The 19,917-nt window shown below is 35.5% G+C and overlaps 1 protein-coding gene across 2 annotated transcripts in view; it reads right to left on the bottom strand.

Annotated features, from left to right (window-relative positions):
* Positions 1–628: 628 nt before the first annotated feature.
* Positions 629–19,917, bottom strand: part of LOC125676014 (organic cation transporter protein-like) — a 66,609-nt gene continuing 47,320 nt past the window's right edge. The window contains exons 5-11 of one of the 2 annotated variants that reach the window (XM_048913901.2): positions 19,549–19,703; positions 18,005–18,173; positions 17,558–17,776; positions 11,198–11,424; positions 10,899–11,080; positions 8,000–8,151; positions 629–813 (exon numbers count right to left, since the gene is read on the bottom strand). In XM_048913901.2, the coding sequence (XP_048769858.1) occupies positions 723–813; positions 8,000–8,151; positions 10,899–11,080; positions 11,198–11,424; positions 17,558–17,776; positions 18,005–18,173; positions 19,549–19,703 (1,195 nt within the window). In that variant the 3' untranslated portion in view covers positions 629–722. Of the gene's footprint in view, positions 814–7,999; positions 8,152–8,620; positions 8,675–10,898; positions 11,081–11,197; positions 11,425–17,557; positions 17,777–18,004; positions 18,174–19,548; positions 19,704–19,917 lie in introns of those variants that run through there. The other variant, XM_048913902.1, reaches the window with a different exon arrangement.

Genomic DNA, 19,917 nt, shown 5'->3' with positions numbered 1-19,917 from the left:
CCCTCTATCTTGATCAGGTAAACGGAGTTATCCGCAGTCAAAATCAGTGTGTCAAGAACGTCCTAACAATCGGTATGAAACGCATCAGACAGCATTTGACCCAGTGATAGTTTGTATTGGCAAACTAGATCGTTATGACGACCATAGAATTTGCGAAATGTTGATTTTAAACGAGACTGTCGAAATCCCTGCACCATCAACTTGTTTGTCAGTAGCCTGCTTCTATTATAGTCATTAATGCTATTGATACTAAATGGATAAGGAGTTGAGGTAGTCCTTTAGCGAAATTGTAAATTTCATGGTCCTAGGGGGTAAGGGTGAAGCCAGAATATTGTCTTTTATCATTTGAATTTCAATGAAGAAATGGTTCTGTTTTTTCCTTTGATTACCTCCTGCACCCTCTCATTCCATGTCATTAACGTCTTTGTTCTGAGGAATGGACGTTCATCCCGAAAATTGGACTAATTTCATTTTTTTTAGTGCTATATAAACTCGGTATATATACATTATATATTAAACATATAGAAATTCGATACATTACTTTGTTCGACTCCTGTGTGTGTGTTTTTGTGTGTGATAAATTAAGCACTGAACGTCATTACATTTACTGACAGAGAATAATGCAGACTTTGTGGATTTATTTCTGTTTATTGATAAAACAAATATCCTGCATACACTATTTGAGTACATTATACATATATAATTCCCCAGAGAAAGAATTTTCATATAGCTCCATCCATATCCACGAATAATTCTCTCTCCTCTTTTCCTTTGTCACTTAGTTCGATGATGTCGTATGTGGGATGCTTTTCACTAAAATAAAATAATTCATTATAAACAGATGGAGAGTCTTCTAATAATCTGGAGCAACGGGGTGGTGGTGGTGGGGGGGGGGGGGGTCACCTGATTTTGAAGTCTTTATTCTAATGAAGCTATTTTCATTTGAGTATATATCGATTTACTTGTAATACATGCTGTAAGACATGGGAAATTATTTAATCCTATGGCATGTCAAACGTTGCAATATTTGATCCTTTCCATTTGTATTATATAAATGTTCATTTGTATTGTACATTTTTTCATTTAGTGCATTTATGCCCCCGAGATCGAAGATCGGGGGGGGGGGGCATATTGTTTTTGTCCTGTCTATCATTCTGTAATTCTGTCTGAAACTTTAACCTTGCTAATAACTTTTGAACAGTAAGTGCTAGAGCTTTGATATTTCACATGAGTATTCCTTGTGAAAATACCTTTCCGTGGGTACTAAACCTTTTGACCTTGGCATTTGACTTACTTAAAATAATTGACATTGGTCATATCTTCTAAATGGTAGACATTAGAGCTTTCATCTTGTGCCTGAGCATTTCTTCTGACAAGATCTTTCTACTGGTACATGTACCAAGACAGTTGTCCTTGTGACCTAGGTCATCTTTGGAATTATCAGGGGCATTTGTGTTTCACAAACACATCTTGTTTCCATTTGTATTTTCTATTTTCCATTTATATTGTATAATGCTTCTCGACCAATCAGATTCAAGTATTTTACCTGAAAGGATAATAAATACATGATATGATATGAATCTCACTATTCGCAACTTTAGGACTAGGCTATTGCGCATGCGCTATTTCTGACCTTCACCTTCTGCATCCAACATATGATATTATCCTTTCAGGTAAAATACTTGAATCTGATTGGTCGAGAAGCATTTGAAAAAACATTGTTACCCTCTGAGAACAGAAAGCACGTAATCCAGGGTGATGTATCTAGCAACGGGTAACAATATACGGTTATTGATTGGGCTCAAGGATAACAGATGTTTTGTTTGACCCAAGAACCGATCTGTTGACCCCGAAGTCGTACATGTCCGTTCGAGGGTCAAACAAAACAGCTGTTGTCCGAGGACCCAGTCAATAACTGTTTTGTTATACACCTTCATTTCTTAGGTTGTTTTACTAGATGCACATGCTTTGTTGACTTTGAACGGGACAGTCATTGTGTACATTTATCACCGATTCCACTAGTTTTAAAAGAAAACATACTCAATATCCTAATTGATAATTATATTTGTCGTGTATCTGCTCTACTTTTCATCTAATAAATTCTGTGTTTCATCACCAGTCAAATCAGTGAACATCGCTGTTACGTAAACAAATCAGCAGACCAAGATTCACGTGACTTGCGTATAACAGCTTTAACAAGAATAAAATAGAAATAAGTAAACTTCATTTTATACAATTGATTCTAGAAAAAGATGAACAAATACGTTTTTTAATGTTCTTTTATTTTTTATGTCCCTAATTTGAAGAATAAATTGAATTTTATCTTCCGTTGCTGTCGTAAAATGTGCATCCGCTATTTCTCTAGTCCTTTTTAACAGTCGATTTTAACAGTTCCCGGTCCAGCAGTCGCCAGAACAGTTGAAATGTTGGACTTTTTTTTTCCGTAAAGAGCTATATAGGAACTGTTTTATAGGGGTATAACAATATTTGACAACGGATGATATTATAAAAATTATCACATGCGTAAAATTTATGCGCGTACGGTTCGCCGTAGATTGTTAGACAACGTCGTTTGAGAGTTTGTAATAAACGCGAATACCCGCATCGATATACGAAATATCGCGAGACAGTGATTGATCAAATGTCAACAGACTTAAGTTTTTTTTCTGCTTTGTTTTTTTTTATATAACATTCAGTATAATAAAACAAATATTGCATGTAGTTGAGGGTAACATTGAAAATTTTCACCCAGAGATAACCATTGTCACCGAGGCTGACAATGGTTTCTCGAGGGGTGAAAATTTTCAATGTTACCCTCAACTACATGCAATATTTATATAATATCATATCATCTTGTTCTTGTAAAAAATAATCATCTACTCATTGCGAAAAACATAATTCATAATAATTTGCAAAATATGAAAGATTGGCTACAGCACATTTATAAATTTCAAAAAGCTGAATGTTTAGAGTACTGTTACCTTGTACAAGGTAAAAAAAATGAATCCATTGAATGAAATGATGTAGGCCTACGTAAAAACTCAGAAAACAAGTACCCAATTTGTATTTCTTTTATAGAAATTCAGAGCAGACATACACACTGAACTTCTAAAGTGGAAAACAATTTTGTAGATCTTGTAATAATGATTCAATTTTCTCGTAATTACTACTTTTAGAATTGCTACTTATTGCATCTTTAAATGACAATGCACCGAGCACCAGGTTTTTGTTCGTCTTTTTTCCACCCAATTTCCCCCTCAAGGTAAAAAAAAAAAATCCGAAAGCTAAAGAACACTACCAATCATCTCCCAAATGATGATATGGATACTGCATAAAATGTAACAGGTGTTTTGAGAACCAAGTTTTTCTACAGAAAAAGGTCGTTTTAGACCCCCATTTGGCCCCCATGGTGAAAATGAAAATTCAGAAATCTTATTGCACGTCGATAGGACACAACCAATCATCTTCGAAAAGATTATTTGGCTATTGCTTAAAATGTATGAGTAGTTCTGGGAACCAGGTTTTTAAAAAAACAACAACCAAACCACATTTTTTTCTTGTCCCCAGGGTAAAATTGAAAATTCTGAAACCTTATAGTGCATATACATGACACCACGTATCATGCTCCAAAAGATGACTTAGTTACTGCTTAAGTGGAGTTTGATGAAGAAGAGAGTGTAACAGACGGGTGGAGCAGGGTAACAACAATATACGCGAACTTGCGGGTATAAATATTTTGCATATGAAGTAAATACCCACAAATCTAAGTTTTGAATTATTTTATCCGCCCACTGAGAAATCCATCTTATATACACGACTTTATATCAGGTGGATGTGGGCTTTATATCAGGTGGATGTGGGCCTTTATATCAGGTGGATGTGGGCCTTTATATCAGGTGGATGTGGGCTTTATATCAGGTGGATGTGGGCCTTTATCTTTCCCCAACAATACGTTCTGCACAGTTTGCTTCAAATTGGCTTTGTAGTTCTAGAGAAGTTGAAAATGTGTAAAGTTTACGACGATAGACAAAATAGCTCACTAAAGTGAAAACAAATTTGAATCTGCACTACATAAGGATGTTTACATATCAATTCGACACATTCACCACTATTGCTCTTGAGAAATAAAGAGATTGACAAATAGATATATTTCCATTTTTAACTTTACACAATTACTGCAATACAATTCGACTTGAATATAGTTTATTATAATTTAGTAAGCCTTGATACATGGGTTTTTTGTCGTAGTTTATAAAATACCCACCCTATTTCCCCAGTATTCTTCCTTTAAAAGAGCATTATTTTCTGGCAAGATTGATTGAAAATATCTAAGACAATAAGCTTTCCTTTGATGAAGCTGGGGCATTGCTGTATACAGGGAAATATTCGACCTCGTTTTATTTTCGCCCCTTCCGCCTTCGTTGTCAGTGTGCAAATTTCTCGTATCTCTTTTATCGAACTGTGTCAGGGCGAATTTAAAATGGGGTGAAACTGTTTGCAAGTAACCCTGAATATAGTTTAATGAAAGTATAAATTTGGATTTCATTTGGGAACAATCCTATTTCAGATTTAGGAATGTAGGGACCTATTAAATCTTGGCAGTGGCTTGCAGTCTCGGAACGTCCTTGAGCTCATTTTTGCCAGTCATAAAACCTACCCTTAAACATTAGTGAGGCACCCTAAAACCCAATAAGTGTTTTATGTATAATTCAAACCAAAAAACACAATGGGATGTGTGTAGAATTATTACCTGTATTCTGTAAAATGTTACCTATTCATTTATTTACAGTTTAAATTATCTTCTGAGGCATAATATACTTTGTCATGTATTAATGAAAAATCGTTTACTTTTGCTGAGACTATTCAAGAAACATGCATTGAAATGTCCCAGTCGAAGCCGAAAAAAGATATTTAACGTATTGTGTTTCTAGGATAAATAAATCCGTATGATAAACAAAAAAGAGGTCAATAATTGTTTTATTGTATGACAATATTAACATTTTCCTACAAGAAACTAGTCAGTTCTATACTATGAAAGGTGAAGATAACGAACAATGATTAACCCCATAATTCCTATAAGCAATACAAAATAGATAGTTGGGCAAACACAGAGCCCAGGACACACCAGAGGTGGGATTAGGTGCCAAGGAGGAGGAAGCATCCCCTGTCGACCGGTCGGTGTGACATGAGCCCTATATCCTGATCAGGTAAACGAAGTTATCCGTAGACAAAATCAGTGTACCAAGAACGGTCTAACAATCGGTATGAAACACGTCAGACAGCATTTGACCCAATGATAGGTTGCATCGACGAACTAGATCGTTATTTACGACCATAGAATTTGCAAAATGCTGACTTTAATCGAGACTGTTGAAACCCCTGTACCATCAACCTGTTTGTCAGTAGCTTGCCTTGATTTAAAAACTGACCATACGCAAAATAAGCTCTTGCGCATCGAATCAGTTGAGAGATATAAACACCATATGCAGGTGATAATGGGATATTGCTACATAAATATGGGAAGTTGACAATGCAGTTGAGTTGTCAGTTTGCCGTTAATGTCTACTTTCAATAAAATATCTAAGTATGAAGCAGTAGTGGACAACTCTGTGGTGTCCTTTATTTCGAGCTCACAGGGATATATCGAATCGACATATGAATAAAAGTTATCATTGTTAATTGACAAAACGCCGTCGATATATCTAAATGTCGAATTGAAGGCCACAGCAACTGATTTTTTCTTCTCACGTAGAAGTTCTTGAATAAATTCTGCTTCATATGAATATAAAAACAGGTCAGCTAATAAAGGAGCACAATTTGTGCCCATGGGAATTCCAACAGACCTGATCACCAAAGACCATGAAGATAATGCCAATGAGGAAATCTAGCATATTTTTTATTTCAAATTCAGAGTAGTGTTTAACAAAGTAATGTTTTGGATGACTGATTACTAAATATGAATATTTCCGTTTTCCATTTTTGTTGAAGAAGCAACTGTCTATGATATCAAAAAGTCTAGTCTTTAATTTATCGTGAGGAATGGTCGTGTATAGTGTTGAAAAGTCATAGGTTTTAATGTTATTGATTTGGGAAAAATTCTGCGATTTCAAGTTTATTAAAAGTTCTTTAGAATTTTTTTTAGAATCCACATTTGATTAACACCACTTCTGGCATATGTAGTCGCACAGTAAGTTTGAAGTTTCTCCTTCACAGCTGTTAATATTTTCGTGAGGAGCAAAGATAGGGGCTTGGTAGAGCACTTACTGGATCCAGCAATGTATCTTTGTTTGTAAGGGGTTTTATGTAGTTTAGGAATCCAGTATAGGTACGGTAACTCATATTCATTCGACCCATTGACTGGGATATTAAATGAGTCTAAAACTGAAGCATGGTTTTGAAGAATTTAATCTTTTGAGAGGGCAGGTGGAGTATAAGTACGATTACCAAAAGTGGAATTAATACCAAGTTCGTTGAAAATACAGAAAAAATCAGTCAACATCGAGTGAACTTTTGACCTATGACGTCACACCTCATTTGCGGCAATACGACCAATACACGGACCCCTCTAGAGAGTAATGTAAACGTTGACGCCACAATATCAGGCTATTCAGATAAGCAGCAACGATACATACTATTTCATAATAGCAGGTGAGGGTAATTTAACAAGTAGAGCTTTTAAATACAGCTTCCTGTCTTTACGAACAATATTTTGAAGAAATATCAAAGAGACATACATAGAATTTAAAAACAGATGCATGTACGCATGGGTACTGGGAATTAATGTAATAGAGTGCAAAATACTTTTCAAATTTTCATTAACTTCCAATGTATGTGCGTGAATGCATTATTTTTAGATAGCAAGTGCTTCAAACAAGGGCGTGGTTTAATGGAAATTTAATATAAAAGAGAATTTTGTCCATAAAAATCTATACGGTAAGGATATAAATTGGGAAGGGGGGAGGTTGCTATTCCAGTTTAAAAAAATTATATATAGGCATGTAAAAAAACCTAAATGTAAATAAATATATTACAATTTAGACATACTCTTAAAACTGACTAAAAGAATCAAAATATAAATCACATTTAGTGTAATAATGTTATTATAAAGAATTATAGAAGAATTCGTTTGATTTCCGATTTCTCATGTTTTAAAGATTGGAAATGTTATAAAATTGTTTTAAAAGTTGTACGTAACTTAGTTCAGCACCAAATTATTTCCCTTGCAAAGAGCAATATTTCAACCAATTAGAGTATTGTAAAATTTCACATCATATATTTCCACCAATCAATATAATGAGGAGATACAGTCGGGACAGAAAGAGACAACTATACGTACCGTCTTCCAAGGTCATAACCCAAACGTGTAATCAAGCACTTGGATGAATATCAAAATTCCCTCATTGTATAATGTATCAAATTTGGCATATACAATGTTGAAAAAAAAAACTATAATAACAACCAAACAAAAACAATAATAGATAAAAAAAAAAAATAATAATATTAAAAAAAATAACCCAACATAAAAAAAACCCAAAACATGACAGTTGTTGAAAAAATGTAAAATGAAACAAATATTCTAGACACAACTTTGGGGACAATATCTGATTTTCTTGATTGGTGTGAAACAATTTCAACGCACGAACCACTATTATATTTTCAAAAATACATTGTAAATGTCTGTAATTTATTTATGATTAACTTAATCATGAAATGCAAAGGGAAATATCACTGAGAACATGCAAGAAGTGATCGGGTTTCCCCGGAATTGCGCATTTCTGTGGATTTCTGTGCATTTTAGCTATATGCATGTATATAGGTTTGATGATTTACATTTCCTAGATATCGTGGAAGAAATTTTTTGATACGGTTAGTTTGCGATATCTGAACACGCTCCTGTGATAAGTTAAAACGAAAATTGCTTTTAACGAAATATGTAGAGTTACAGTTTGTAATGGTAAAAGGTAACATGAAACTACATGTAATACAGTTGGCAACTTACGATCCAAATTGTACAGCATCATTAATGGTTTCTGGTAGCTTTTTATGGAGTGTTTCAGGTAACAACAAAGCCAGACAACCAGCCAAAATACTGAATCCACCAAATACTACTAGGGGAAATGCTTTACCAAAATCTCCGCCAAGTTCTTCACCCTGTAGGGTAAAAATCATCATATACTAGCAAATTTAGTTGTTATTCTTATATTTTCATAAAGATATATCTCTCTCCGTGTGTGTGTGTGTGTGTGTGTGTGTGTGTGTGTGTGCATACGTGAGTGCGAGTGTATACTTTTCCTCACAATAAATCAAAGATAAGGCTTTCTGATACACTAGAAGTGGGATCAGATGCTTGGGAGTAGGCATCCTCTGTTGACCAGTCAAGCCTGCGGTAAATCCCTCCATCTTGATTAGGTAAATGGAGTAATCCGTAATCAAAATCAGTATGTAAAGAATGACTTAACAAATGGTATGTTATTCCACCTTTTGACAGGTTGTATTTGAAAATAGATATCATTATAATGATCACAGAATTGGCGAAAAGTTAACTTTTCGGAGGAATACCAAACCAGAGAAATTTGATATAGATTGAAAATGCATGATATGTACAATAATATTTTTAAAAAGTTACAAATTTACCTTATTCATTAAAATACATGCAGTTTTCATAAAAAGTAATCTGAAAAAGAATTAAAACCTTTGTTTAGACTCGAACGCACGACCTACAGAACAACAGTGGACAAGCCTACAGCGCTACCTTGCTAGGCGATGAAATTCAAAAGGAATATACAGGCACTGCTGATAAAGGAGGTCAGCCATTATTACGATATATTATACCTCTTTAAAAGATACTGTTGAAACTCCTGTAACTTAAACTTATTTGTGAAAGTGATTAGCCCACCAGTAGTCTACCACGATTTAAAACAATTAACACACAGAACATGTCTTGTGGTGTCTTTCATTTCGAGTTAATTGTGATATATCGAATCGATGTGTGAACGGAAAATGAATATTGTTAACAGAAAAGGTCAACATAACGAACAATGATCAATCTCATAATTCCAACAAAGAATACACAAAATTAAGAGTAGGGCACACACGGACCCCCTGGGCACATTAGAGGTGGAATGGGGTGTCTAGGAGAAGTAAGCATCTCCTGTCAACCGGTCACACCCACCGTGAGCCCTTTATCTTGATCAGGTAAACGGGGTAATCTGTGGTCAAAATCAATATGTAAGGAACGACTTAACAATTGGTATGAAACACGTCAGACAAGCAATTGACTCAATAGCAGATAAAACCTCGTTGAAGTGTCTGCATTTCTAGTTGAAGGCCATAGCAATATATTTCTTCCTAGATCTGCTCAGCTCATAAAGTAGCGCAATTTGTGTCCATGGATATGCTGATAGACTGTTGGAAGACATGATCCTCAAGACTACATAGATACTACGGATAACTCCGTTTAAGTGTATGAATATTTTCGGCATTTTGAGAAAGTTGCAGAAAAATTGAAATGGCCGCGAGATGATTAGTCAGTTATGTTACAAAATGTACTGATTGGAAAAGCGGCTGATGTTTACTTGGCGCTCTCCATAGCTGATAGTTCAGATTATGACAAGGTCATAGCCGCAATCTTAAAAGCTTATGTCCGAAGCGTACAGACAAAAATTAACAAAATACAGAAAATTTGACATTCAAACATACGTTGATTTTCTGGGGAAAAAGAAACCTCTCACTTTTTTTGCATAAAATGTCAAACAAGAATCAAAGACTCAATAGATGGAGTTTATTATTGCAAGAGTATTATATTGATATCAAACACATCAAAGGCAGAGACAATGTTACAGCAGATGTCTTGTCAAGAGTGTCATGAGTATGTTTTGTTATTTTGTTGTTGCTTTGATTGATGTACATTGTATATTTGAGTTTTCATTGTCATTCAAACTTTGTTAAGTGGGAGGTGTTGTGTATTACTATTTACAGTAAATTGACACCTGTGACATAGATTGTTCTAGACCTACTGTTATTTTTAGTAAAAAGATGACGTAATGGTTGCATCATTGTCTTTCAAAGAAGCTCTGGTTAGACACTTTTTAGGCATTTGGATTTTTTTATTGATAGTGTCTGGGATCTATGTTTGTGTGTGTAGATACTGTTCGGATTTATTGTTCAACTACCGTAAGTTAGTATTTTTCTATTGTTACAATTTTCTATCAACTACTAATTGTAGATAAATATTATCAATTGTTTCATTGCCTTTAGTCTGTAAATTTTGCTGCGCTATATTAAGGGTTTGTTCTGACCCATGACATGAAACAGTGCAATCTGAGGGTGACTTCCCGTTTTTTCTGTAATTCGCAAGAAATATAGTTTCTGCTTCCCATGTTCATCAATCTGATCAGAATCAGATCTATGATCCGCTCCGTTATCGTTATATAGCGACATAACAATAAGGGAGCGGATCAAAGATCTGATTCTAATCAGATTGCTGGTTCATAATGAGCCTTTTGATTTTACAAAATGCTGACCTCGTACAATATTTTCCGTTCCGCGTTTACCCCCCCCCCCCTCCAATTACTGCATTGGAGATTTAATCTTAATTCCCGATTTGATACCAAAAAATATATAACAAAGATGATTTACTTTTCATTGATTGGCATAAACTTAGAATTCCATGATTATCGTTACGTTTCTTCTACATTAAACAGATCACACACCCCGTATGGACTAAAGCATAAATTTGTCGCAGAGAGAGAGAGAGAGAGAGAGAGAGAGAGAGAGAGAGAGAGAGCTGTATGGTATTATCTCGCATTCAAACAGACATTAAACAATAGATTTCTCTGCAATCTTCAACCTCGAGGGTATAAAACTATTCATCGGGTATATACATATTTAGAAGTTACCGATTTTGCCACATATGGAGCCAACATCCCACCGATTCTCGCTACAGATGAGCTTGCACCTATCCCCCCGTTTCGCACTACAGTGGGGAATAACTCCTCTGAATAGGTGTAAATGACTCCAAACGCCGCTGCGCTTCCCATCTTCCCTATGACTGCAAGCGTAATAGTGGCGGGCTCAAACTCTACATGAAATTAAATGTCAGCAGTACCTTCTATAGGGATATGCAAGACAAAAATGTGTTAAAGAAACCTCATTTGAATTTGATTAATTTTCATAAAACTCCTTTTGAATAGTTTACCTGGTCCACCGTATAGAACAGTAAATATGGTCAGCAGACAAGCGAAGCCGCCTATTAACATGCAAGTACAGTGAGTCCTTTTCCTCCCGAATCGTTCCAAAAAGTAAATGGTTGAACCGTTTGCCGGATATTCAACAAGAGCCATGATAAAAAAGTTCAGAAAGAAGTTCCCTCCGAGATATCGAGCGTGCATAGTGACTCCATAATACATCATGCTGATGATCATCCTGTTAAACAGAACTATCCTTATTAGACGTACACCTTCCGTGGGACTCCTCCGGCATTGATATATCTAGTAGTTCAATAAACCATAGTTTGGAGGAGTCCAGCTGGAGATATAAATCTCATGACTAGATATCATTAACATTTACATATATGCACAGAGAAGGTGTTAGGCAAAGAGAGAATATACATTTATATTTAAGAAATAAATTTCATTTTTATCAAGATTCATACGCATATTGTTCACATCTGCATCGCATTCAGGAGAAAATGGCTATCATTACAATTGCTGAATTTATTGAAGGCAAAACCATCACACGCTAAAAATATACAAATTAAGGAATGGACGCACGCTAACCACTGGACGCACTAGAGAAGGGATTAGGTGTCCAGGAGGAGTGAGCATCCCTTGTTGACAAGTCACACCCGCCGTGAGCTCGATAAGATAAATCATACGTTAAATTATATTTACCACTAAACAAATTTGATTTGAATGAATTACTGTTTCAGAATACAACAAGAGTACCACAAACGGTACAATATACGCCCGTCAGACAGTGAAATTCAACCTGAAAGCATATTGTGCACTCTGAATTGATACAACACACATTCTGAATAGAAAAGCCTTAGAGTGGGTCATGTTGCACCAATCCATCTGACATGTTAACTTATTATGTATTTCTCTGAGAGTGAGGTTGTGACAAAATGTCGGTACAATATCTATCTATGATGATAAAAAGTCCAGGAAACCATTTGATCTACTTTTAGCCCTAAATTAGGTCATGGTGCACCAATTCAGTTGAAATGTTTGAATTGTTAACTGATTATGTATTTCTCTGAAAGGAAGGTTGTGACTAAATTTCAGAGCATTACCTGTGACCATACCAAAAATAATCTGGAAAACTGTTTGACCTACTTCTACCTCTAAAGTACTGAAGGTCATAGTGCGCCAATCCAACTGAAATGTTAACTGCATTTGTCTTCCTCCGAGAGGAAGCTTTTGACTAAATATCAGGGCAATATCTGTATCCGTAATGAAAAATAGCCAGGAAAACTGTCTGGCCTACTTTTTTTTCACAAAGTAAGTCGAGGATGGACCAATCCAGCTGAAATGCAAACTGAACTTGGATTCCTCTGAGAGGAAGCCTTTGACTAAATTTCAGGGCAATATCTGTATCCATAATGACAAAACCCCGGAAAACTGTTTGACTTATTTTTAGTCCTAATGTAGGTCACGGACGGACGAACCAATCCAGCCGAAATGCAAACTGAACCTGTATTTCTCTGAAAGGAAGCTTATGTGTAAATTTCAGGGCAATATATGTACATGTATCCGTAACGAAAACAAGTCCGGCAAACTTTGACCTACTTATAGTCCTAAAGTAGGTCAAGGATGGACCAATCCAGCTGAAATGCAAACTCACTCTTACATGTACAATTCTTAAGGGAGATATTGTGACCAAATTTCAAAGTTGTACATGCATCCGTTACGGAAAAAAGTCCGAAAAACATGACCCCGGACGGACGAATGGCCAGCCGGACGAACGCACGGACAGCGCCATAAGTTTATTTAAGTTTAACGGTAACTACAATTTTACGCAAAAACAATTAGCCTGTCAAGGTAGAAAAGCTATGTTCTCATTAAAATCAAAAGTTAAAAATATGTGCTTTAACACAGAAACACTATTGGCACTTTTTGACATATATGTAGCAAGTATCCTGAATTATGGTTGTGAAGTATGGGGAAGCCATAATGCCAGAGATATAGAAAAGATACAGTTAGAGTTTATAAATTCTGTTTTAGGTGTGCGAAAAAACATAAATTCTGCCTCGGTGTATTTTGAAACTGGGAGGTTACCTATGAAAATCATTCGATTCTTCAGAATGTTCAAATTTAGGTTTAAAGTGTTGCGTAATGAAAATTGTATAAGTAGAAATTGTTACGATGAATTATATTACAACTGTGATAGAATGAAAAATTGTAGCAAAAATTGGGCCTATTGCATTAAACAAAAATTGTACGATGTAGGGTTAGGATATATTTGGTATGATCAGGAGAACGCAACTTCTAAACTTTTCTTTCCTATTATAAAACAGAGGTTGACTGATATGTGTGTTCAAAGTTTAGTTGAACAAATTAATTGTTCTTGAAATTGTATTATTTACAAACATGTTATTGATCACTTTTCGTTACAGTATTATCTTTGTAAACCTATACATAATATGTATAAAAGACACATTTGTCGAATTAGACTATCCTCTCATAATCTTGAAATTGAAACAGGCCGCCATAACAATATACTTAGAGAAAATAGAGTATGTAAATTTTGTAAAAATGACATAGAGGACGAATACCACTTTACATTAATTTGCCCTCATTACGAGGAATTTCGACATAGATATATCAAAAAGTATTATTGGCAAAAACCATCTGTTTTCAAATTTGTACAATTATTAAAAGTGTTCATAATGTACACGAACTTTGTAATTTAGGGAAATATTTATGTCTTGTACTTAAGTTGCGAGAAAACCTTGTTTAAATCATTCTCCGTTGCTTGCTTGAATTAGTACACTGCCATACAATGTCCTTTTTAATGTACATGTATTTATGTGATAAGACATATGTCTTAAGCAATAAAGAATATATACCATAACGTAAAACAAGACGTAATGACATGTAATGACGGGCGTTGTTACGGCACGTTTCGTCGTTTCGGCACGTTTAGTCGCCGACGACCATTCGTGCCACACGTATCGCCGCCAGGCGACCGAACGTGCCGTGAGGGTGGACACGATTGGTCGCCAATTTTAGGCCATACCCGAGCACGAATGGTCGCCACCCAAGCTCCCACTCCCAAACCCCAACTTTGCTTTTCTCCCCCTCCTCCAGCATCTATTCCCCTTCCTTCTCTTTCTCCTTTCTAATCCTCCTCCTCCTTCTCCAAATTCTTCTTCAATTTCTTCCGGTTTTATCAAACTGAACGAGTCTGGTAATAGCTAAGGGAGATGTGGCGCTCTCTAGTAGCCTTCGATTAATAATCAGATGCTAAAAATCACAGCACATTTTATTCCTATTCGAAACAGCTCTTCAAACCTTCGACATGTTTCAAGTGTGCAGAGAATATGCCTAATCTTGCATTTCATAAATGTGGCATAAAAGGGTAGGCCTATAAGAGGAGAGAGTGCACAAAACATGACATGATATACCCACAAAACTGTGGTATTCCTCCAAAGACGCCTACTCTTCCCATGTAATCTCTCTCTCTCTCTCTCTCTCTCTCTCTCTCTCTCTCTCTCTCTCACAAACATACACACAGTTCTCTCTCTCGTCCACGCCAAATTCAAAAACAGAGAGAAAGACAATTGTGTTTGGGCTAAATACTTTTAAAATAATGGCTTTAAAAAATAATGGCTCTATTTTAAGAGAGCCAATTTCATGTCATACCTATGAAGTTGCTTTATAGATTTGCTTACTCCACCTGTTCAATTTGATGCCTACTTTGTAAAAGTTCCAATTTTGTAGCTATTTTGTACATTTTACTTCATGCTTATTACTAGTACAGTAGTTGGCTTAAATTTATTTTTCTAAATTTTGTTCATCATGATAGTACTGGTGGATTTTTTTTTTTTTTTTTTTTTACATTAAGTTAACATGGTAAGTGGTAAAGCGCTGTTCATGAATATCATGTTAACTAAAATTAAAACTGTGCACGCATTGTTGTTTATGCTGAATTCAAAGATTTCATTTTCTTATCAAACCATGACAAATGGTAGTACTTGCTTTGTATTTCACTCTGTGTGCTCATGTGTATTTGTATGCGTGTTTGCGCACTCATACTTATCAGGATGTATGTCACGCCATATTTACATTTATTCTTTTATAAAGGTACCTTATATCTATGAGATATCTTCTATTTCGAATAAGATATCTAATATATTTTATAAGATGTCTAATTTACAGTTGATAATATATCTCATAAATTATACATTGTATAAGATATTTTTAAAACTATATAAGAAATTCCATAAACTTTATAAGATATCTTGTATATCAAACAAGATGTCTTATAAACTTTATGATATATCTTATAAAACATGGAGGATATCTTATAAATTTATTTTTGTAAGATATCTTATAAAACATAAGATATCTTAAATGTTTTATAAGAAGATATCTCATAATTGAATTTTATATAGGATATCTCATCAATTTTATGAGATATCATATAAAACATACGGTATGTCAAATATGTTTTATAAGATATCTTATACATGTTATAAAAGTAAATTCACATTGTTTTGGGTCAGAATTTACTAACAAAGGCAGTCAAACAAGTAATAACATTTGTTTGCAATTATTGAAAGAAAATTATAATAATAACAAAGTACATGTACTAACTCAGATAAGGTGAACACTAAACAATGCCCGTGCCGAGCCGAATCTGTACACAAAACAAATCACGAATCGGTTGTTAATTTCCAAAGAAATTTCTAAATCCTAGTCCCAGTTATAGAATAATAAAAATCGCCTAAAGTGCTTGTTTAACCAGAGCTTAACATCGTCTAAATTCACATTGTATTCATAATCAGAATTAATTTTCTGGTACATGTACATTCTTGAAAGACACAGTTCGTCATCTTTCTACTACGTGATAAACATCGAACTCTAGAACAATCTAGGTCACAGGTGTCTCTCAAGTGCAAGTATTACACAACAATAGGATACTTTATATAGTTTATAAGATATCTTATAAAAATGCATTCATGAGATATCTTATAAAAATATAATATATCTTATAAAGTTTAAGAAATATCTTATAAAACATATAAGGTATCTTATATGTTTTACAAGATATCTTATAAAATACATGAGATATATAATAAAATTTCTTTTAAAAGATATATTATAAAAGTTATAAAATATCTTATAAGAGTTAATGAGATATCTTAAATCAAAAATGTTGATAAGACATCTTATAAGGTTTGTATACTATATAAGATATCTCGTATAAAACAACATATTAAGATATTTTATGTCTTTTATAAGATGTCTTATAGGATTTATGAGATATCTTTTAAGAGGAATAAATGTAAAAACGACGTGCCATAAGGATGGTATGTTAGAGTATTGTGTTGCTAAAATGTTGCGACTCATGTGTTTGCAAAATAAATTCACATCCCATCCAGAAATGTCCAGTTTTTTGTTTGTTGGCTTTGTATCGTACTTGACTTGTGTCACAAATGTGTGCACGTATGTGCATGTGTAATGCAAAACAAACTTTATTACATATGAATGCACACACATACGCACGCATATACACTCATGCATGTATATGTACATGCATGTACACATACACGCACGCACACACTCACGCCGTCACTCAAATACACACACACACGTACAAACAAACACAAGTGAACACACACCCTTTTGAAAAACAAAAGCAAAGTTGGGGTTTGGGACAGGGGTCTTGGGTGGCGACCATTCGTGTTCGGGTATGGCCTAAAATTGACGACCATTCGTGTCCACCCTAACGGCACATTCGGTCGCCGGGCGACGATACGTGCGGCATGTTTGGTCGCTGGCGACGAAACGTGCAGCACGAATGGTCGTCGGCGACCAAACGTGCCGCATGTATCGTCGCCGGGCGACCGAACGTGCCATGGCGACCAAACGTGCCGTAACAGGGCGTATTAAAATGATATGAAAGAATTCAGAACAATACAATAATATGATTTGAAAACTCAAGACCGAAACGCAGATGAGTTGTACGTTGAATTACTAGCAGTAACTAATATGACCAACGACACAAACAATAAGATTATCAAATTTCCCGGACGACCTGTTTATTTCTCGGGATAAACGAAAAATAAAAAAAGTTTTACGTAAATAAATAAGTACCAAAACATCTAGCACTAAACCTACAAACGTATATGCAACCCTTTCACGTAATTTTGTCTCCTAAAACATTAATTCATTGAATTCCCTTATTGGTGCGTGCGCGCGTGTGTTGAAAATTTGCTGAGATCTGTGAAAATGTTGTTCTGGTACTGGTGTATTGTAGGCTGACTTTACTTGTGTTTGACATGTAATACGAGTACTGATGATAGGATAATCTTTTTCTAAATGTATCTTACCAGTTAAAAAAGATGATGCATGTCCGGATACATAGGACGCGGTGTTGAAACAGATACCATAACTGGGCGCCTTTTGGCGACTCCAAGGACTTGTCATCAAATAAAAGATCTTGTCCCTGCACTGGCCTCTTGTTGGATACACCTATTTTGCGAACGATGATTGTGGCCTCCTTGTATCGTCTCTGCGTCACGAGCCAACGCGCTGATTCCGGAATAATCCTGCGATTTCAAATAAATTACTTCCGGCAATATACGTCTGGAAATTCTCGCTTCGAAGGTAAACATGTATAATGAGATTACTTTATATCATAATTCTATATCTTTTCAAAACTACGTAAAAACCATTCTTTGTAATCCTAATAAAAGTAACAGTTCCTAGAAGTAACGTCGTAGCGATCTCCTTTCCTATTATGGCATTAAATCACACAAACTAACAATACAACTCACCACCAATAGAAAATATGTATGATACACGTGCACGCTGTGGCAATCATTACGTGATGATAATTTCTTAGAAAGAAGCCAAACCCCGTCAATACGATAATGCCCGTTGCAAAAAACATATGGATAGGCACTCCTACATAGACTCTTTTGGAGGGCCCAACGAATTCAATACCTGGAAAAGGAGAAAGTGAGATTCAAGTAGATAGCATTTAGAATATATGATAACAAGAGTACCACCAACGGCACAATATTCATGTACGCCCATCGGACAGTGAAATTCAACCTAGAAGCATATTATGCATTCTAAATTGATACAACACACATTCTGAATAGAAAAGCCTTTAAAGTGGGTCATGGTGCACCAATCCATCTGACATGTGAACTGATTATATATCTCACGAAAGGGAGGTTGTGACAAAACGTCAGTGCAATATCTGTTAATTTATGATGAGAAAAAGTCCAGGAAACCATTTGATCTACTTTTAGCCTTAAAGTTGGTCATAGTGCACCAAATAAGTTGAAATATGAACTGATTATATATTTCTCTGAGAGGGAGGTTGTGACAAAATTTCAGGACAAAACCTGTGAAAACAATCTGGAAAACTGTTTGACCTACTTCAACCCCTAAAGTAGGTCATGATGCACCAATCCAGCTGAAATGCTAACTGTATTTGTATTCCTCGAAAGAAAGCTTTTGACTACACAGGGCAATATCTGTATCCGTAACGATCCATATGAGTGAAAATTTCTCGAGAGGGACGTTAAACAAGATACAAGTATCCGTAACGAAAAAGAGTCCGGAAAACTGTTTGACCTACCTTTGGCTTGAAAGTAAGTCACGGTATACTAATCCAGCTAAAATGCAAACTCACTCTTAAGCATCTTGAGGAAGAAATTGTGACCAAATTTCAACGTCGTACATGGTTCTGTTACGAGAAAAGTCTGGAAAACATTACATTTGACTGATACACAGACAGACCAATCCAGCTGAATATAAACTGAGCTTGTATTCCTCCGAGATGAAGTCTGTAACTAAATATCAGGGCAATAGCTGTATCCATAATGAAAAAAAAGCCCGGAAAACTGTTTAACCTATCTTTAGTCCAAAAATTGGTCCGAAAAAAGTGTGGAAAGCTGTTTGACCTATTTATAGCCCTAAAGTAGGTCAAGGTCCACCAATTTAGCTGAAATGCAAACTCACTCTTATGCTTCTTGATGGAAAAATTGTGACCAAATTTTTAAAAAATCCGGAAAACATGGCCTCGGACGGACGGACAGCCAGCCAGACAGACGCACGTACAGTGCCATAATCTAAGGACGGACGTATAAAAAGGATTCTTCTCTTTTCACATTATAAACCTTAAAGCTTCGTTGTACAAAATCTATACACTACACAGCTCTTTCTTTGCTAGGTAAAGCATGCTTTATACCCGCAAGTGTCCTGAGTTTGCTTAACTTTTCAATAACAATTTATTTTCTGACGAACGTAACTGTAAAAATTAACTCACTTAGAATGCAGGCTATAATGAAAGCAAAAATTAACTCACTTAGAATACAGGCTATAATGAAAGCACCATGTATGGCAGCTCCGCAGAGGTATTCCAGGACCGTCAGACTGATGAAATCGGGGGAGTAGGAGGCACCGAATGCTACTCCGGTCAGTATAATGGCACAGAGTGTAAACGTCCTGCGCCGCCCAACCCTGCATTAAAACAAGAAACTCATAGGCCACATTGCGCAGTTGTATTTTCCATTGTAAAACAACCAAACTAAATATGACCACATCTTGTCCGTTGGGGAAATAGTGAATATTCACACCATGAGGTGTTATATATGATTATCATTATTACATATATAAAGGCATAAACATATAAAGGCGGCGCCGTTGTAATTATGAACAAAGATTACTACGAGGC

This window comes from Ostrea edulis, chromosome 3 (assembly GCF_947568905.1).
Source record: "Ostrea edulis chromosome 3, xbOstEdul1.1, whole genome shotgun sequence".
In the NCBI taxonomy this organism is placed as follows: Eukaryota; Metazoa; Mollusca; class Bivalvia; order Ostreida; family Ostreidae; genus Ostrea; species Ostrea edulis.
The sequence above is the reverse complement of the archived record's forward strand: the minus strand, read 5'-3'. Positions and strand labels throughout refer to the sequence as shown.